Source organism: Callospermophilus lateralis, chromosome 13 (assembly GCF_048772815.1).
Source record: "Callospermophilus lateralis isolate mCalLat2 chromosome 13, mCalLat2.hap1, whole genome shotgun sequence".
In the NCBI taxonomy this organism is placed as follows: Eukaryota; Metazoa; Chordata; class Mammalia; order Rodentia; family Sciuridae; genus Callospermophilus; species Callospermophilus lateralis.
Window position 1 is genome coordinate 60,432,285 of NC_135317.1, and position 22,262 is coordinate 60,454,546.

At 37.1% G+C, this 22,262-nt stretch overlaps 2 protein-coding genes across 2 annotated transcripts in view; one reads left to right on the forward strand and one right to left on the reverse strand.

Moving 5' to 3' along the window:
- The window catches only part of Tp53bp2 (tumor protein p53 binding protein 2), a 199,231-nt gene that overhangs the window by 8,411 nt on the left and 168,558 nt on the right, over positions 1-22,262 (forward strand). The window lies entirely within an intron of this gene.
- Fbxo28 (F-box protein 28) overlaps positions 15,959-22,262 on the reverse strand; it is a 32,252-nt gene continuing 25,948 nt past the window's right edge. The window contains exon 5 of the mRNA XM_076831687.1: positions 15,959-20,647. Within this exon, the coding sequence (XP_076687802.1) occupies positions 20,253-20,647 (395 nt within the window). The 3' untranslated portion in view covers positions 15,959-20,252. The remainder of the gene's footprint in view (positions 20,648-22,262) is intronic.

The following is a 22,262-nucleotide window of genomic DNA, read 5'->3' on the forward strand; positions in this document are numbered from 1 at the left end:
AGGTGGTAGAACACACTGTGAGAAGGCCCTGATTTCAGATTTTAAAAGGTCTCTAGAGCAGCCAGTTTAAATAAGTTTAAAGAACTAAATAAAACCAGGCAAAAGGAGTAAAGGAAGTTATGTTTGCATCTCTTATCAAATAGAGAGTGTCAATAAAAAGATAGAAAATTCTTAAAAAGAAAAAAAAAAAAACCAGAGGACCATTCTGGAGTTGAAAAGTATAATAACTGAAATGCCAAACTCACTAGGGAGGCTCCATAGTGGATTTGATCTGACAGATTTGACCAAACTCAGAGATGATGCAACTCATTAAAGAACAGAGTTTTAAAATACAAAGAAACGTAAATGAGCACATACAAGGAAAATGTCATATGGACATGAAGACAGCCATCCACAATCACAAGTCAAAGCCATCCACAAGTCACTAACCCCTTGATTTCAAACTCCTAGGCTCTAGAACTGTGAAATAGTAAATTTCTGTTAAGCTATCCGATTTATGGGTTTGCCTCCAGAAAATAAACGTAGGCACCAATCTGTCATCTGCTGCTAGGATTTCCAAATAAGTCTGAAAAATTTTTAACATAAAACTTGATCCAGCAATAAACATGAATTCTAAACTCAGGTAATAGGACATCCAATTTGGGGCTGGGGTGGCGGCAGTTGCCATCTTTGAAGTGATAGTACAGTGAACAAAAATTACTTACCCGTGATGAGTCCATGCATAGTACAGAAGATGAAAAACAGATTTGTGTGTGCATCATCTTTTAATGTACCACCATTTGTTAAGTAGAGTTTAAGTTATATTTCTCTGTGGAAAAATACTTTTGAAAGAAGCCATTCTTCTTGCAAAATTGTTGACAAAGCCGACTGGTAGAAAAGGCCATTCTTATATTTCCCACATGTATTTCAGTTACTCCTAGATGAATTAAAGACACCCAGCCTATAAACCAAAGCAAAATATCTGTGTCAGGAGGAAATCTTCTGAGAAGGGTCTAGGGGCATAATTCTGACTCTTACTGTAGTGGACAATGTGGTGAGTGATCTTTCACTTCCTTCTGCTGAGAGGAGCCAGACACATATGCTTCCCATTGGTCTGATCTCAGAAAACCACAGATGCATTTTTAGATTATGCAGGAAGCAGTATTAATCTTGTTTATTTGCACATAGGATATCAAAAGGAATTCAAACTTGTGGAATGTATGGTTTCATGAGAAAAATTTCATGAGAAATGTATGGTTCCATGGCAAGCATGAAAGTACAACACTAAATATATCACAACTGGATAGAAGCTTGGTTTTTCTTTTTGTTCTGAAGTTTGATCAGAGGCTCCAAAAATTGAACAGCATGAGCAAGATGGTTTATGTAGGGCATGCTAGGTGTCTTGGTTTGTTTGGGCTGGTATAACAAAATACCATTAACTAGGTAACATTTGTTTGTCACAATTCTGGAAGCTGGAAAGTCCAAAATCAAACTACTGGCAGATTCAAAGTCTGGTGAGGACCTATTTCCTGCTTCATGGATGGACATCTTCTCACTGTGTCCTTACACATGGTGGAAGCAGGTAGTCACCTCTCTAGGAGCTGTTCAAAAGGGTACTAATCCCATTAATGACAATAAAAACATAGGAATCATCACCCTCTCTATCCTCACCTGTGGAAGCACTTTCTTTTCTTTCTCCTAGGCACTTATTTTCTTCAAATTATATTTTAAGCCAAAGAATTTTCCCTTCTATGCTCTATGAAAACCTGATAGAGAATTCTTATGATTAAAATATAAAAATTGGGGCTGGGGATGTGGCTCAAGTGGTAGCGTGCTCGCCTGGCATGCATGCAGCCCGGGTTCGATCCTCAGCACCACATAAAAACAAAGATGTTGTGTCTGCTGATAAATAAGAAATAAATATTAAAATTCTCTCTCTCTCTCTCTCAAAAAAAAAAAAATAAAAAATAAAATAAATAAATAAATAAATATATATATTGGCCAGATGTAGAGACAGAAAGAATAATAAGTGTTAATAGGAACTAGATGAGGGGAGTGATGAGGGTTTTTTTTTAATGGATACAGAGTTTCTTTTGGGATTATGAAGAATTCTGGAAATAGATGGTGACATTGTGCAACTTTATGAATACACCTAGTGCCACTGACTCCTATGCTTAAAAATGATCAAAATGATGAACTTTGTTATATACATTTTGCCACAATTAAAAAAAAATGAGCCAGGTGTGGTGGTACATGCTTGTAGTCCTAGCTACTGATAGGAAGACTGCTTGAGCCCATGAGTTGGGGCCAGCCTGGGCAACATAGTAAAATCCTGTGTTGGCAAAACTAAACAACAAAAATAACACCTTAGAGAAATGTGTAACTTCATCAGGCTCATCAACATACATGTAATGAGAGTACCAGACATGGAGGACAGAAGGAGCAGAACAAAAATTGAAAGAAAAAGTAGGTGTAAACTATCTATATTTGATTAAAAACATTAATCTATACATCTCACAAATTCAGTGAACTCCAAGTAGGATGAACACAAAAGAGAGATCTGTACCCAGACACAACATAATCAAAGGCTGAAGGCCAAAGACCAAGATAAAATCTTAAAGCACCAAGGGGAAAAAAAAATTACACCACTGATAAGAAGACCCCAATAAGATTCACAGCTGACTCATCAGAAACAATGAAGGCTAGAAGGCAGTGGTACAGTACTATGGTTTAAATATGATTTGACTCCTCCAAAACTTACCCCATTGCAAGGTATTAAGAGGGTAGAAATCCAATCTGACTATAGGATTTATGGGTGGTCCTTCTGGGAGGAGATTAGGATTAGATAATGTTACCAGGGTGTATTCCCCATGGCGGCTAATTAAGAAGAAGGAAATGGACTAAAGGAGGCACATACACATGTGCTCCCTGTTTCTCACCACACAAATCCCTGTGCTGCCTCACAACTCTACCAATAAGAAGGCCATTACTGGATGTGGCCTGCTATAGTTTGGATCTTGAATGTCTGCCAAGGTCTATCTGTTAAAGGCTTTGTCCCCATCCTGTGGTGCTACTGAGATATGGTGGAAACTTTAGGAGATGGGGCCTAGTGGAAAGAAATTAGATCACAGGGGTGAGCCCTTGAAGAAGACAGTGGAATTCCAGTCCTTTCTCTTCTTCTCTCTTTGCTTCCTGACCACCAAGAGGTGAGCAACTTCTTTTATCACATGCTCCCACCTCAATGTGCTACCTTGCCACAGGTCCAAATGCAATCAGCCAACTGACCATAGAATAAAATCTCCAAAACAGTGAGCCCAAATAAAACTTTCCTCCTTATCAGTTTATTTGTTACAGTAATAGAAAGCTGATTCACACATAGCTCCTAGACCTTCAACTAGAAGCATGAGCCAAATTAAACCCCTTTCTTTGTAACTTACCCAATGTGTTGTATTGTGTCATTATCAGCAGACAATAGGCAATTCAAAGTGCTGAAATAAAACCTTTTCAATCAAGAATTTTATATCTAGCCAGGCTTGGTGGTGAGGTCTTTGAAAAGTAATTAGGATTAGATGAGGTCATGAGGGTGGAGCCACCTCAGTGGAATTAGTGTCCTCATCAGAAAAAGAAGAGTTATAAGAACTCTATCCACACCCGCCCCCCCCACAAACAGAGTGAATAAAGACTATGTGATAACACAAGGAGTCAGCTATCTATATGCTGCCTAGGAAACCACCTAGGAATAAATCTTAACTAAGTGTTGGAACCATATATGAATTTTGGGTTTGTTTGAGCCAACATAAGGCAGGGAAGTTGCTTTTCTGGGAACTCTTGAGTAATACTCTTGGGTTTGAGAAAGCCCAGATCATGCAGGCACCCTGCCTTACCTCACAGCCGCCTAGAGATAGGAGTAACCTGCCAAGCATGTAAACAAGACTCCTCCCACACTGAAACCTTATCCCTGGCTTTGATGTACCTCCCCTTAAATAAAGAATTGGGGCCTTTTTCAGTCCTTCAGTTCCATTTGCTGTCAAGGCTAGAAGACTCATCAGGTGCCTCACTTCCTAAATCTAATCTTTGGATTTGTCTTTCTTACTGATTATTTCAGACTTTTTATTTTCTCAGGCAGCTCGCACCTCCTAGCAGGAATCTGGTCTTCTGTGGTTCTGGCTACACCATCAACTAAGGAGGTGAAAGTCCTCTATAGAACATTGAAGAAAGACATTGAAAAAGATCTCAGAAAATGGAAAGACCTCCCATGTTCATGGATAGGCAGAATTAATATTGTTAAACTGGTCATTCTACCAATCTCCATCAAAATACCAATGGCATTCTTCACAAAATTAGACAAAACAGTCCTAAAATTCATTTGGAAGAATAAAAGACCCAGAATAACCAAAACAATTCTAAGCCAAAAAAAGCAACGCTGGAGGCAACACAATACCTCACTTCAAATTATACTACAGAGCTATAGTAACAGAAATTGCATGGTACTAGCATAAAAACAGACACATAGACCAATGATACAGAATAAAAAACACAGAGACAAACCCTAGACATCTACAGTCATCTGATTCTTGACAAAGCTGCCAAAAATATATCTTGAAGAAAAGACAGCCCTTTTAACAAATGGTACCGGGAAAACTGGTTATTCATATATTCAGAATGAGACTAAATCATTATTCACCATGTAAAAAATTCAACTCAAAATAGATCAAAGACCTAGGAATTAGATCAGAACTATGCAACTTCTAGAAGAAAATGTAGGGTCAACACTGCAGCATATAGGCATAGGAAACAACTTTCTCAATAGGACCCCTGAAGCTCAGGAAATAATGTTGAGAGTTAATAAGTGGGATAGCATCAAATTAAAAACATTTATGCACCAAAGGAAACAATTAGGAATTTGAAGAGAGAACCTACAGAATGGAAGAGAATTTTTGCTAGCTATTCTTCAGGCAGAGAATTAATATTTAGAATATATAAAATCTTAATACCAAAAAAACCAAACAAACAACCCTATTAAGCCTATTAATAAATGGACAAATGAACTAAACAGACGCTTCTCAAAAGAAGAAATACAAATGGCCAACAAATATATGAAAAAAATGTTCAAACCACTAGTAATGAGGGAAATTCAAGTCAAAACTACACTGAGATTGCCAGGCACTTCTGTAATCCCAGCGGCTTGGGGGCTGAGACAGGAGGATCACAAGTTTAAAGCCAGCCTCAGCAAAAGCGAGGCCCTGAACAACTCAGTGAGACCCTGTTTTTAAATAAAATGCAAAATAGGGCTGGGGATGTGGCTTAGTGATTGAGTACTCCTGGGTCCAATCCTTGGTACCCCCCCAAGAAAAAACTACACTGAGATTTCATCTCACACAGTCAGAATGGCAGTCATCAAGAATATCAAGAAAACAAATAATAAATGCTGGAAAGGATATGGAGAAAAAGGAACATTTTTACACTGTTGGTGGGATTGTAAATGAGCACAACCACTATGGAAATCAACATGGAAGTTCTTCAAAAGGCCAGGCATGGAACCACTATATGACCCAGCTGTAATACTCTTCAGTATTTATCCTAAAGAATGAAAGTCGTCATACTAGAGCAATACATGCACACCCATGTTTATAGCAGCACTTTCACAATAGTCAAACTATGTAATCAGCCTACATGTCCATCAAAATATGACTACTTAATGTGGTATATATAGACAATGGATTATATATCATCTTGAAGCCATTAATAGGGTTGTATTAGGGCCAGTATGCAAGTACTGAAAGTTAAATCATTACAAACTTGTGAGTCAGTTGATGTCACATTGGTCCCTTGAAATTGACCACCATAGGAGTATTTAAGCATAGAAATCTGCAGTTACTATATATCATGGCTTCTTGTCCTGTGCAAGTCTGTTGTAGAACATTTGCCAGCCTACCATTGAAAGTATGTCTATCTAGCACATAGATGGGAAAAGCTCTAAAGAAAAATATGGAAATAACTATACCAAACTCAGAATATTGGTTACCACTTGTTTTACTTCATTTTCTGGTACTATAATTGAATACTATAGACTGGATAATTTATGAAGAATGTATGTTTATTTAGCTCACAGTTGTGAGGCTGGGAAGTCCAAGAGCATGGCACCGGTATATACTCAGCATCTGGTGAGAGTCTTTCTTTCTGCATCATAACATGGTAGAGGGCATCACCTGGTTGAACAGAGCCACCAAGTCAGAAAGTGATTGCTTTCTCTCTCTCAGTAACCCATTAATCCATACGTCAGTGAATTCACTTATGTGGGCAGTGCCATCATGACCCAGTCACCTCCCCAAAGGCTTACCTCCAAATACCATTAAAATTTGAATTGGGAGATTGAGTTTCCAACACATGAAATTTGGGGGATAGATGCAAACCATAGTGCCACTGGAAGGGACGTAATTTCTGAGGAACACACAGGGCTTCTGGGGTTAATCATTTCTCCTCCTTGGACTGGGCAGTACATGCAGTTGTACAAAAGATCACAAACTCACATTTTTGAAATGTGTGTTTGTCACTTATTAGAGATCTGTATGCAGAAAGAAATGAGGGGACCAACCAGTCAGTCCAGGGACCAGAACATCTCAAGGCTGGACATCAGTTTATTCCTTTAACCACCTACAATTCCTTCCCCTAACTATACATACGTCTTCCTAGAACTGCTTTGGGATCCACACAACAGGGAGGGCCTTGTGCTCATCATTAACAAACTTCAAAGGGCCAGAACATTTGAGGATACATTCAAATATATATATATATATATATATATATATATATATATATATATATATATATATATATAAAAAGAGAGAGAGAGGTAGATATATCTATATCTATATCTATCTATCTATCTATCAACAAGGCAAGTCACACTATTCAATCAGAAGAAGGCAAAGAATGAGAGGGTCAAGATGGTTGTAGATGATTAAAGATTTTGTTATTGTTATCAGCATTTTAACCTTTAAGCTGAGTTTTATTATGTATGAAGGGTTGGTTCCTTCTTTAGCATGCAGCATGTTTTACTTGTTATTCTTTACTCTGTAAATATAAATTTTCATACACTACTTTGCTACCTTTCACAATTAATTAAATGTAAAAATTACTATGAGGGGCTGGGGTTGTGGCTCAGCGGTAGAGTACTTGCCTAGCATGTGCAAGGCACTGGGTTCGATCCTCAGCACCACATAAAAATAAATAAAATAAAGGTATTGTGTCCAACTACAACTAAGTAAAAAGTTTTTTTAAAAAAATTAGTATGAGGGCTGAGGCTGTGGCTCAGTGGTAGCGCACTTGCCTGGCATGTGTGAGGCACTGGGTTCGATTCTCAGCACCACATATAAATAAATAAAGGTCTATCAAAAACTAAAAAAATACCTTTATAAAAATTAGTTTGAGAGGAAATAATATTATATATGCTATACTATATTTCACAATACATTTAAAAAGAATAAATTTTATAAAAATTTTATTTTGTACAATAAATGTCTGCACTATTGGCTCACTAAAAAAATTCCTAGACTGAAATTAGAAAATCAAACCATCTTGCAGCTAAGGCCTTAACCCTGTGGGAAAGTGCTAAAAGCTTTCTGAGGTCTTTGCTGATTTTAAAGCAGTAGAAAACTGGGACAGAAGACTGAATTTGAAAGAGTTCAATAGGATTCACTGAATGTTCTGGGCAGATATCCAAGACGAAGGCCGGAGGTGGAAAGAACACTGTATTGTTCACATTTGTTGATGAGAATGTCTTAAAAAGTGAAACTTCTTTCTTGAAGCAGAAGGGATTCTGATAGGATCTAAATGTTTACCAGGAATGTGATTGGCTCAGGCAAAATGGACAGCTATGTAGAAAGAGCCCTTAATCTATAATCAAGGAGGAAAGGACAGCACTTAAGGGCGATGTTTTCATGACAATTGCTAAAATTTCAGAGCAGCACATGGATTCTTTTTTGTTGTTGTTGTTCTGGAGACTGAACCCAGGGCAAGTTAGCATATGTTCTACCACTGAGCTAAACCCCCAGTGTTCTTCTTTCTCTTTTAATTGTAGGAAAATATCAACTTTTTATAGTACCCATAAAGAACCTCTACCTGATAATATGGAAGCTAAAATGGGTTTTTGTGATGTGGGGAGACAGAAAGAGACCAGAAGATGGAACTAGGCTGATGCCCCCAAAGTAGTCTCAGATAAGACCACATCAAGGCAGCCAGCCTGCAAAGGACCAGGGTCTGGATAATGGTGACTTCTGACAGCATACTGGGAGGCTGTGACCTGGGTTCTGGTCCACGTTTTCTGCTGGTCTGAAATAAATACTAATCCTCAGATGTGGAAAGCTCACCTGAAAATTCCCTTTACCAAATTTTATTATTATTTTGCTATTATAAATGGGATGTTTTCCACCAGTATGTCATCTAAATGTTAAGGATATTTTTGAGGGTTGCTTTTAAATATTTTGAGCAATAGGCTCACAGACTTGGAGCTCAGAATTTATAAAATAAACAAAATAGGGAGGAAACCGGATGATGACAAGAGGTTTTCCTGTCACACAGAAAGGCAATAATACAGTGTTCTGCAACCCCCCCCCGCCCCCCGTCCCACAAGCTAGCAGGAAAGAATGAATGCATTCCCTTAAAAATCAAGAACAACGCAAGAAAGTTCACTCTATTTCCATTCAACATTGTATAGTAATTTTAGCCAGTGCAGTAAGGCAAAAGACACATAAAAATATACAGATGGGAAAGGAAATTGTAAAATGTTATGTTAAAATGACTTAGAAATTGTAAGGAATCTATAAAGACTCCTACTCTGTAAATGTAAATGAGTTTGGGGAGGTCATTGGATAAAAGGCCAAAATACAAAAATCAATGGCAACAGTTAAAGGTAGCAAAAAGCCATTGGAACAGTTAAAGGTAGCAAAAAGCCATTGGAAATTGAAGTTAAAAGCCATTTATGACAGCATCAAAAGCATGAAATGCTTAGTTGTAAGTCTAACGCAATATGTGTAAGACTTGTATGTGAAAATTCACAGTATAGTTGGAATAAATTAAAGAAGACCTAAATAGATGGGAAGATATAACATTGCTCATGGAATTATTAAGATATTAAATATCAAATGCACTTAGATTGAATGTGATTCCACTGAACATTCCAGAAACTGTCAAACTGATTCTAAAAATTGGAAAGGAATGCAAAGGATCTAAACTAGACAAGACAGTTTTGAGAAAGAAGTTGGAAGATGTATCATGCTAAATTTTTAAATTATAATAAATCTTTTAAAAGCTAATGTAATTTGACAGGATGGTATAGATCAACACACAGATCAACTGAACAGAATAGAATCTGTAAGTGGCCCATTTGTTTTTGACAAACGGACAATGAAATTGAATAGAGAAAAGGTGTTTTTCAACGATGTTTCTGGAACAAATGGACATTTATATAGAAAAACAATAAAACCTATTATTTCTTACACAATACACAAAAATTGATCAAAGCATGTTTAAACCTTAGAAAATATGATTCAAACCCTATGAAATTATTAGTAGAAGGCCTAAGAGAAAAACCTTGGTGATCTTGAGGTAAGATTTCTTAGAATGAAGAAAAATAGAAATTATAAAAGAAAAACGAGGGAATGGGATTATGGCTCAGCAGTAGAGCGCTCACCTAACTTGTGCTAGGGGCTGGGTTCAACCCTCAGCACCACATAAAAATAAATAAATAAAATAAAGGTATTGTGTCCAACTACAACTAAAAAAAATATTAAAAAAAGAAAAAAACTTGAAAGACTGAACTTTATCAAAATTAAGTACTGCTACTTTTCAAAACACACTGTTATGAAAATAAAGGAAACTGTAGATTGTGGGAAATTATTTTCAATGTATATATATTACAAAGGCCTTATATGTAGAATATAGATAGAACTCCTGTTCAATAAAAAGATATGATTTCTAAATATAAACTAAAGATTTGAAGATACTCCACTAAAGAAGATATGAAAGTATCTAGCAAGCACAGAAGCTGCTTAGCATCATTTGTCATCAGAGAAGTGCAAATTTAAACCACAATGAAATACTATCTTATATCCTCTATACTGGCTTAAAAAAAAAAAAAAAGTTGATGCCCTTTCCCCTGGTCAGTAGTCCAGAAAGCACGTGAAACTTAGAATTCCTGTAAAAGATGTAAACCAGCAAGAGTTCATCAGAGTTCTGGCAGCCTTTCTTAAAAAATCCAGGAAGCTGAAGGTCCTCGAGTGGGTGGACAGAGTCCAGCTGGCCAAGCACAAACAACTTGCTCCCTATAATAAGAATTGGTTCTTCACATCAGCTGTTTCCATATCAGGGCACCTGGACCTCTGGGGGTGGTGCAAGAGTTGGCTCCATGACTACATTCTAAAGGAAAGATCAGAGTAATGGCATCACGCCCAGCCACTTCAGCCAAGTCATCAAGAATGTGGCCTGGTCGTAATGGCTGCACAACAATGTGAATGTACTCAAAACTACTGCATTGTATGCTTCAAAATGGTTAAGATGGTAAATGTTATGTTTTGTGTTTTTTATGTATTTTACCACAAGGAAAAAAAAAGTAGATACATCAGTGGAACAAAATAGTCTATAAGTAGATTACAGGCATATGGTTTACTGGTTTTCAAAAAAGTATTGTAATGGAATAAAAAGAAAAGAGAGTAAGAGTGAGTGTGTGTGTGTGTGTGTGTGTGTGTGTGTGTGTGAGAGAGAGAGAGAGAGAGAGAGAGAGAAATTGTGGTCTGCCAGATACTCCTGGAAATAGTGGGAAAGGACCAACATGGGGACCACAAATGGATACCTAGGGACAAAGAAATGTGTACAGAAAGGCAGACAAGAGGCAGCTGCTGATAACAAGCATTAGAACAAACCTTGCTGGGTTAATAAGTCACTCATTTGAGACACGAAGATGCAGTAGCCACGGCCTCACGGCCCCCTGGGGCGGCTGGCATTGGCCCATCCTGACATGAGGGTATGTTCCTGAAACGTCTCTGAGTTCACCACCATGGCCAGAAGAAGTTCTGCCAGACCCAGTTGAGGAGACCAGACACCACACGGGTCCTGCTGGTTGGGGTGGACAGCTTCCCACTTGTTGGCGAGCCACTCCTTGGAAAAGTTCTCGTTCGAGTGGAAGCCACCGTCACTGAGAAGAGAATCATGGCCTAAAGTCAACATGAACTTCTAGAAAAGGAAAAACTTCAGGAGGAAAAGAATCACTGTGGTCCCACAGACTGTCCTCCGGATCAACACCATTGAGATGGCTCCGTGTTTGCTGTGATTGCCAAGCCAGTGTTGAACCAAGTACCAGATAGACTCCTGGCGAACCGGTGGTGCACATCCGTCATCCCAGCAACTCAGGAGGCTGAGACTGGAGGATCCAAGTTCAAGGCCAGCCTGGGCAACTTATTAAGATTGTGTCTCCCAATAAAGAGGACTGGGAATGTAGTTCAGTGGAGAGCACTGTGGAACCCCGTACTGCAAAAAAAATAAAAATAAAAAATACACTTGTTTCTGAGGGGGGAAAAATAAATCACCTCATTTGAAAAACAAACAATAACAAAAAAAACAACAAAAACCTGACAATATTAAATATTGGTGAGAATGTGGAATAACTGGAATGCTCATACATGTGTGACAGGATGGTAAAATGTTATTAATCATTTTAGAAAAGAGTCTGGTGCTGTTTCTTATGAAGGTTAGCATATACTTACTTCCCATGTGAGGGGGCACAGCCATTCCCCTTCAAGGTACTTTCCCTAGAGAAATGAAAACAATGTTTGTGCAAATATTTGTATGTGACTGTTCATGACAGATTTATTTATATACTATTTATAATATTTATATATTTATATACCAAAGCTAGCAGCAACAAAGGTGTCTATCAGTAGGTGATGGGGTTAAACAAATTCTGATCCAGTGTATCCATCTGATAGAAAACTACTTAGTGATGAGATGCATCCACATGCTTGAATCTCAAAAAATATATGGAACAAAAGGAACAATTTACTCCAGAGAATACAGGCTATCTGACTTCTTTCATATGCACATGAAGAAAAGCAAGTCTAATCTATAGTGATGAAAAGCAGTTCAGTGGTTGTCTGAGGCTGGGGTGGGGGGGGCGGGCCTGGAGATCCACTAGTAAGGATCAGAGTGACTCTATTAGTTGATGAGAGCATTCTGTTTCCTGATCATGCTGATGGTGACATGGGTAGATGACATTTGTAAAACTTAAAGAACTGTTGATTAAAAATGGATGCATATCATATTACTGCATTCCTTAATAAACAGTGTAAAGCTTAAGTTCTCTTAAGAAGCCACATGGATATTAAAGATCCTGAGGACAGTTTCACTCTGGCTGGGTAGAACATGGTGATTGTAGAGAGGTGGAGTACTGCAGGTCAAGAGCCAAAATGATCTTGGGATATCTTAGGCCCTTTAGAAAGATAGCCATTTACTTTTAACCTTTGACTTAATATTCTTGCCATTCTTAGGTAAACCTAGCTTTCACCAACCCTGAGACTAAGAATGCTGTAACATCTTGTACCTACAGGAGAGATTCCCATCTTGCTGTAGCTGTCTACTTAATGCTCCCACCAGTGTATTTGTTAAATGCATTGATTTATGACTCTTTGATCTTTGTCTCTAAAAGTTTATGTAACCTCTTCTACTTCAGAACACATCATTCAGGGTAACTGTCTTCCTGTCTTCCCTGGCATGAGCACTCATATTTGGCTCAGAAAAAAATCCAAAAAACTATTTTTTTAATTTCCTTTAAAACAAAGTTGTTATTTTACAGCATATACTATACTATATGTATACTATAATATTGTTCTGCACTTGGTTGTTTTCCTTAGTTGTCTGGAGACCTTTCCTTATTAGTGTATAAAGAAATTTCTCACTTTACAGCTGCCTAGTATTTACCAGACCCTTGTTTATGGATATTGTGATTTTTTAAAATAGTTTCTTTATTCTCAAATTGAGGTGACTGGTCTGATACTGGGGAGAAATTTTAATACAAATTTCTTTTATGACACTAAAGGTGATGAAACTGTTTCCAAATGTTTGGGTTGGCTGATTGTCATGACCTCTGCTGGTCTCAGAGTAAAAGCTGACCCTAGTCAACACTTAATTTATGATTTCTTCCAAACCTTCTCCACCCTGCCCCAACTTTCTTTTTGATTGCTGCATAGATGAGGAGCTGAGAGTTGGTTAGGGTTTAGTTTCAAAATAGCAGGAGTGTCCAGCACTAGCACTCCTCAAATTCTAATGTTCATTGTTTGGTGATCTTGTTAAAATGCAGAGAGAGCCTACATTTCAGAGAAGCTCCTAGATAACTCAGGCTGTTGTTCTAGGGATACTTGAAGGGGAGGGGCAATGACCTATAGAGAATTTCTGTGCTTTTTTCAGAAAGAAATATAGCGTGAAACTCACTGAGCTGCTTTGTGCAAGCTGTATGACATTGGCCTTCACCATTTCTAAGAACAATTCATTTATGAAGCCTATATGCCAGGTGCCAGGTCTGATAGTTTACTTGAATTCTTTAATTTTTGCAACAACCTTAGGAGATAGGATTTATTTTACAAATACTAAATACTGAGCCTTGGAGATCTTAGGTACCCATGCTGGTGACTGGGAGAGCTGTGTTTGAAAGCTCCTTTATCAATTCCAGAACAAGTGCACTTGGCCTTTACCTCTAAGTTGCATCTTACGGTGTAAGGAGTTTTGGAGAAGTTCCTATCTTCTACCATTGTAATCCAAGGACCACTTTCCTTGTCCTGATTCTAAGCCTAAGGTGAAGAACTTGTTTTCTCTCCTGCCACTCTAGAGGAGGCAAAGTGAGGCAGTGCAGAAAGTCCTATGAACAAATACCCCGAGTTGCCATTTGAGAGCAGGTGGCCTTGTGCAAATCACTGTGACTTCATGGATGAAAAAGTTGCCAATTTAAATCAGCTCCAAGTTTCCTTTCTGTTCTAGGATTCTAAGATATGACAAAGCTAAGATGGGCTGAAAATAAATTTTCTCAGAAGGCTAAGTGTAGTAACATTGTTTTCTGTGCTAAATACAAGTGTGTGTATGCATTTCACATGTACTCCATACAAGGACTAATATAAACTCATGTTGGGGCTAATGCATAACATAAGCTCCTTACTTTTGGAGACAACCAGTCAGACATGTCATTCCATCTAAAGAAGATACATGTGTTTCCTAAATAGCTGTACCTCTATTTGTGTAATCATGTCTAAATATACGTCACAACTATTTATTGCATGTTTATTATATACTAGGCACTGTTAGCTCATCCCTGACACTCATTCCTTCATTGTCTTCCTGGGCAGACTACAATTACTGCATTTCACCACTGCTTTGGGAATGGAGGGCAGCTGCTATGGCAGTACCTAGGGTCATGGAAACTGTTTTAAGAGCTTGTGCAAGTAAGCTTGCTCCAAACCTACAAAGGAAGAACAAGTTGGCCTTCACTTGGCCTCGAGAAGGGTGAGTTGTGTTCTAGTCTCAGCACAGCGGTATACCTTAGATCTTCATTCCCAGGGTTAAATTTACCATTTAAAATGCTGCTTCACAGACTTTTTACCAAATCTGTTAATTATAAACTCAGGTTTATTCAATTCCAAGGAAGGCGGGGGGATTTAAAACACAGAAGCTGAACCTATTTAGATACTACAGAATTAGAGGTACAGTGCTGGGGCAACTGATTCCATTGTCACCTGTACCTTGTTTCTGTGAATGAAATCTTTAATTTTGAAAAGTTCAACCTTGATTTATATTTTCTTTCTAGACATAATTTCTGCTTTTGGCTCAAACACCCACGACTCCTATTTTGTCTTCTTACAATTTACCCTTCATTTTGCTCTGAGAATGACTCACCCAAAACCAGAGGAATGTATACCAGCAAGTAAAACATAATACGCAGTATTTAATGGACTTAATTAATTTTTAATTTCCATCTTTAATGAATCTTGGATCCTGTAAGAATTGTTTCAGGAATTAACATGAGGAAATTCATAAAGAGCTTTGTGTGTATGTGTGGGACCTAGGGCCTTTTGTATGTGCATGTTGTACCTCTGAACTGCACCCCTAGGGGGGGAAAAAAAGCTTTAATACTGGTCAAGATCTTTTTTTTTTTCTAACATCATGAAACTATTACACAACTGAGCCACTGAGAATTTAGAGATTTCCACTGTGTTCCACTTCTGAACACTGTGATACACAGCAGCAGGTTTTATTTTTCTAGGCTGTTATCAGGGTGATCAGAATGCAGTGGTACTACTGGGACAACTGACTCCACTGTCACCGTCACCTTCAGCATCACATTATCTGTGATCTCACTTTGTCAACCTTGTGGATGAGCTGGGGAAGGGGAGTAAGCACTAACTATGTAGGAAGTTTGTCCTTGGAGAATTTTCTTGTCAGCAATTCCCTATCAGTCATCTTTACATGAAATTAATTTAAAAACTTGACATTTATCTCTTCTATTTACACACTTAGAGTGAACCCATTGCTAAAAAATACCTTTGATGTAACAATCCCTCCTCAGATCAGCTTATACTTGATTCAAATTCTATATACTACTTTTAGCATTAGTGATTTTGTGCACTGGCTGCTTTGTGTGATGTACAGCATGATCACTCACACAGGAAGTCTAGTGTCTCAATGTGGCAGTGTAGCAAGAAGTACAACCCTTCAGAGGCAGTCTGGGTCAACTCCTAAAAAGTCACTTACCTGTCTAACACTTCAGACCTGTTCCTTAACCAAAGTCCAGTGACCACACGTGGAGTAAAACTTGATAAGGTGGCTGTGAAGAACTATGTGTAAATACACAGTACAGTGCTTCATGAGACAATACTTACTAATATGGTACCCATTAGCAATGGAGCTCCAAACTTGTGCATGAAATACAAAGAAAACAAGTAGCACTGGTAATAACACATTTATTTATGTACCCTGTTGTGTAACTGGGAGGTGTTTTTTACTTTCCAATAGTTGATTAGGTTTTAACAATTAAAATTCCAGAAGGTCAACTAGTGATTTATTGTTGCTCATAAGCATAGGTAAACAGACATGGTACCACATAAAGGAATTTTAAACACTCTAACCTTTTGGTAGTTTTGAATTTGGACCACTAGACTTTGGCAAACTCAGATTACCAATAATGCTTCTAAAACTCATGGTTTTCTTCAGACACAACAGGAAAAATTTAGATTTAATTTCTGAACTTCAGAAATTTAACCAAGATTCTTAGGAAGGTGCAAAAGGCCAACTAATTTACTTCAGCCTGTCATATTTATCATCGATATAACTGTATTGCTATTCAAAATAAGATTATGGCAGACAGCAATCAACTAATGACCTCTCATTTTGTAGATTAAGTATTTTCTGACAATAACTTACTGAAGATGGCAGGCTTAAAGTTTACTTTTAAGTAGTTCTAACTTTACCTTTTGTTTGCTAGTTAAAGAAATTCAGATAGATGCCAAGTCAAAGAATTGGACAGCACATCAAATTGGGTTTCCTATTACAATTAGCTTTCTTTGCTAGTGACTACATCAGGATACCTTTCATTCCTGCCTTCAAATTTTACAGCACGTATTTTTAGGGGTTTGATAAATGTAACAAATGGGTACTCACTGCTAGAAGAGAATATAAGAATGTGTTGATCACCGGTATGAGATTTATATTACATTAAATTAAAATTATATACTGTTGGAAATAGACAAAAGAGGGAGTTCCCAGATCCTAGAAAATATTATGGCTAAGGAAATAGAGAACCCAAAAGAAGAATCCACCTCCAAGAAACTAATTCAGTATAGTAAAATAGAATTAAGTGCCCTGTCTTAGGAAAAAGTTTATTAATAATAAGGAACAACTGGGATATCATACATCATTTCTTTGGAGATTAAAGTGCAGGCTATGAAATGGCATATAAAATAATGCATAAAATAGTGCAATCCTAAAGTGCCATTATTTTTATGACGCATAGCCTATTTTTATATGTCCACTTTCTCTGAAAAACTCAGCTGTAGTGACACCTTTTAGCTTATTTATTTAGGCATTACTTATACTCTGTTTTACCCACTTCTGGGGCTACATAGAATATTTTAACATTTGAACATGTAGAACAATAGCGCATACATCTTGAAACTACTAAATAGAGATTAAGGCAAGCCTCTGTAAAGTTCAGTACTCCAAAAAACACATTTTACAAAAAAAGTTGCTTCCAAAACCAGCGGTTTTAGACCTGATGGCACCCCAATAGTCTTTAAAAACAGTTGATTACTCTGAATACATTTGCATTTGCCCCATTATTTCCAGGCTCTGAACATCAAAAGAGAATTCTGAAAAACAGCAGTTTCTATAACCTCAGAATGTGTGAAAACCAAGTAAACCGTGTCCACACGAAAGCTAAGCTGAGGATCTGGCTGGGGTGAGGGTTGAGGCCAGTCCTCTTCATTTCCTATCCATGTCTTTTCACATTTTTATCCATGTATGTAGTGTTGTACCATAGTTTATGTGTGGGAATGACCCATTAAAACAGGGAAGTCTCTTCCGCCAAGATAGATGATGGCAATACTTCATGGAATGCTGTACTATTAAGACATACAGCATTTAAATTACTGGCATAAAATGCAGAGCAAGAAGGTTCTGAGACTAATTTATAAAATTCCTGTAACATGTCAAGTTTAGATGTATTTATAGAACCCTAAACGCTACTATGCTATCCAAAAGCAAGTTTAACAGTTACCCAATAACTATTCTAATAAATGGTGAAGACAATACCATAACCTGTTTTAGCTAGTCTATAACATAAAACAACTGTAGTGCTTTATTCTAATTATGAAACACTCATGCATTATCAAGTGCAACTCAATCTTATGGACAGGGATTATAAGTATACATTGTAGAAATTTGAATTTGGAAACAAAAAATTTACCTCCTAACAGTGTGAATGCTTACTCTGAAAGCCATATACTCATGTTAACTAGTGGAAGACTACAGATATATTTAGGCTATTTTGATGTAGTTTAAAAAGAAATTCAGGAAACTTTAGTAATTCAATAACTATTAGAGAAATAATCTGAGGACTGGAGGTGTAGCTTAGTGGTTATAGTATTTGCCTAACATGCACAAGGCCCTGCGTTCCATTCCCAGTACGCCAAAACCAAAAAACTAAAAAGCTGAGGCTATATCCCTTTGATGCATAAGGATCATAGTTTGTAAACCAGTACTCTGATACTTAAAAAAGGTTTCCTATTACCAGAAAAAGCATAATAGTAAAGGCCATGAGTATTCTAGTAGGCCTCCTCCAAAGTTATGATAATATGGCTAAATCCTATGATTACAAAATGAGACCTGCTGAGAAAATGAGTTCCAGACGGGGACTTTTATGGATGACCTTGGCTGACAAATGTTTTTAGGAAACTGTTTATTTTAAAATTACCTTCCCAACAAACCATGAACACTTGGATGTTGCTTTATGTTTTTTCATTGAAAACATACTACATTGTAAATGGAGTTTCAAAGGTAGACATATAATTGATCAAAATCTAAGGACAATATTATGAAAGGACAATACTAAAAAAAGATAGGAAAAAGTTAACCTAAAGAATGCAAAACCATGTCATGTTGGACGGATAAAAAAGGTGATAACCTTGTGCTTTTATTCAACTAAGGTACTTACCAAAACCTTAGATTGTATACAGGTATCAAACTCCCACCTGGAAAGGGATAGTTTTCTATATTACACCTAAATTTATTTTAAATAACTGAAGCCCAAGGCAACAGTTGTTTAAAAACTTGACAAATAACTACATAATTTAGTACATTAAAATAAAACTTGGACAGTGATCGTTGAATGTCTCAAAAATATACAACTGGGCAAAAGAACCACTGTACACAATCTGGAGATTGTTAAAGTGACCACTCAAAGGTTGAACAGTGCAAGACATGCTTTTCCAGTTACAAGCTAAAAACAGAAGTGCAAAAAAAAAAAAAAAAAAAAAAAAAACAAAAAAAACATTAAAGCTTTTCTTATAGGATAAGGAAGGCTTGAAATTAATATTAAAAAGCTTCCCTCGGGTCATCTCCCAGAAATGAAATGATCGAATTACTTTTTTCATGGTACAATTTTCTTCAATAAACTTTCCTTCAGTGGCAAACTGCAGCCACAATTAGGTCCCCTATTCAGTCACCAATATGATCCATGAGCACATAGCGAAGAGTTAGGATCTTTGCTAGCTCCTGGAGGTCTGATCATGACAGAAACAACCTTGGAATTTGGACTTTGCCTTAACCAGTGTACCTGAACTCTACAGAGAATAGATAAAGCAATGGGCTTTAATAGTCTTGTTCCTATAAAACTGGAGGACAAATGGACTAACAATTCTCTCTCTAGAGGCAAACTGTTGTGGTGGAAGATGTTAAGTGCTTAGATCAATGAAGACGCTGCTCTAAAAAGTGGAGAAGGAAGTATAGAGGTTCAAGATCGATACCAGTGCAAGAGCTTTTTAAGTGAGTTGACTAGGCAATGCATGCATCCATCCATGCAAATGTAGGACATGGCCCCCAAAAGAACTGAAAACATGTATATAATAACAACTGGATACGTCCCTTGCCAGTAGTTTATAAAAATATATAGTCAATACTGTAGAGGCTCCTTCTACAGTCAATACTATGGAAATCCTTTCAGTTACCCATCACTTCAATACCAAAAAGCATTAACTACTTTTCAGACATTCCAGACAAAGGTCACTTATAACAAAAAGTCAACGTTTTTTGTTTTTGTTTTTGCTTTTTTTTTAAACAACATAGTGTCCATTTAAAAAGTAGGTTTTTTTCTTTCAAGTGAACAGGACATTTTCTGTATTAAACTTAACTCTTGTCAAGACTGGATTTTGTTTAAGATCCTTATGTCATGTGCATATATGCAGAAACAAACAAACTTCCTTATTATTTGCACAGAAAAAAGTTAACTCCCCAAAACATGATAGAATGGGTCTGGTTAGTACAAATCTATTGCAAAGTAAAAAGATTCTGTGCATCAGTTCCACCAGAAGTGGGAAAAGAATGTCCCAACCATAGAGTTCAAGTTTGTGTTCTGAAAACCTAGAAGCCCAAGGGACAGACACCATGTTGCTCCCAGTATCCTGATATGCATAACTGCTTAAGCTACCAAGCTGTGTATTCCTCTGGAGCTAGAACCATATTTCAATTCACTTTCTATTCCGAAGACGTTTAGATTTTCTAAGAGAGTCTATAGCTTCTGCTGCCTTTCTTCGTTTCCGAGGAGACTCCTCATTCTGCCCAGACCCGGAGGAGTTTCCTACTGCACTTTCCATTACTTCTCGTAGTTTGCGTTCCAGCTCTGCCAAACGTGCATTCTGTTCACCTATGATTTGGGTTTGCTCTAGCAGTTTCTGGTCTTGGTCTTGAAGCTGCTTCTGCTGTTCTTGCACTTTGGTGCGAAGCTCAGAAATTTCACGCCTGAGAACAGTCACGCCAGCACCATTGGTTTTAACCTGCTGCTGGAGTTTGGTAACCTCTTGTCTTGAAGGGTTTTGCTTGGAGAAGAGCTGCATTGTTGTTAGGGCTGCAGAGGGTCCCGGTACTGTGGAGAAATTGTTTGAAAGGGTCAACTACTTAATACATATTTCTCTATCAGTAACAAACTTATTTTAGAATGGAATATCCTCCTATCTCTTCTGAGAATTTATTCTTTCCAATATATTTGTTCTACAGATTAATCAGACACATTGTTTTAACTATGAATGAATTTGAATTCTCATTCTCCTGCATACACTTAGATTTAAAATACTGCTGGGGCTGGAGTTGTAGCTCAGTGGTAGAGCTCTTGTCTAGCACATGTGAGACACTGGTTTCAATCCTCAGCAACACATAAAGATAAATAAATAAAATAAATATCTACAACTAAACAAATAAAATTATATAAATAAAATAAAATACTGCTCAACATTTTTAGGACCTAGTAAGAAAATACAAGTATTAAAATTAGAAAATGGTTTCCAATTTTACATAAACACAAACTTTCAAGCGAGAAGTTTAGACCTATCATGTTCTTAAGTTCACCAGCACTTAAATAAATGCAAAGGCTTCAACTTAGTCACAAAGCAGGAACTACATCAAAGAGTAGGTTACATCACACATAACATGGCATAGGAAGGCTTTGGAACTATTCCCTTTTAGGAGTAAATAAATTATAACATAGGCATAGAATTCGCTATTTTAAGCTAATTACCTAATTTTTAAAAACCTTACCCTGAAGATCTTTTTCAAAAAGAACTAGATGGATCTATTCCTACCTATATCCATTGACCTATTTTTCTCCTTGCACATCTAAATAATCAAAATATTTTCCTTGGTTGAAGTATAGTCTTCCTTCTCTCCCTGCTTATCCTTGCTTTTACTCTTTTTTAAAAAATTATTTATTTTAGTTGTAGATAGACACAATACTTATTTTATTTATTTTATGTGGTGCTGAGGATCGAACCTAGTGCCTCACACGTGGTAGGTAAGATGTCTTCCACTGAGCTACAACCACAACCCCTTGCTTTTACATCAAGACTCAAGACAATTCTTACCTTTCCTGACATCTCAGTGAGACTAGCCAATACTGATTTTAAAAAAATCTTTTTTTTTTTTTACATTGTTGACGAATCTTATTTTATTCATATGCAGTGCTGAGAATCGAATCTAAGGCCTCACACGTGCTAGGCAAGTACTCTATCACTGAGCCACAACTCCAGCCCCAAAAGTGATTTTATCTTCCTAAAGATTCTGTCTCTGCTTCATTTGGTATGTAAGTAGACACTGTCTTAAATATTTCTCTTGCTTATGATGATTTTATTTTGAGTCTGGACACGTCTTACCTTTTAAAACAGTAAGGTTCTTGAGAGAAGACACCATATATTACACTTCTTTTTATTCTTCATAGGATACAGTATAGTGTTGTACATATAATAGGTACTTAATAAATAACACATACATTAATGCTGAGATACTGTAGGCTTTTTTATTAAATTAGAGATCCACTCAGGTATCCCACTGAGTACTACAGGGAGCTAACTAATCTGAACAAAACAAAAAGGTTTAATAAATGTTTTCCCCTAATTTAAAGTGTTTACAAGAGTTGAGGAAATTACACAATTCAGCCTTTCAGTAGATAAGAAGCCAGATGTTTTGATGGCTGAAATAGTTCACTGGAT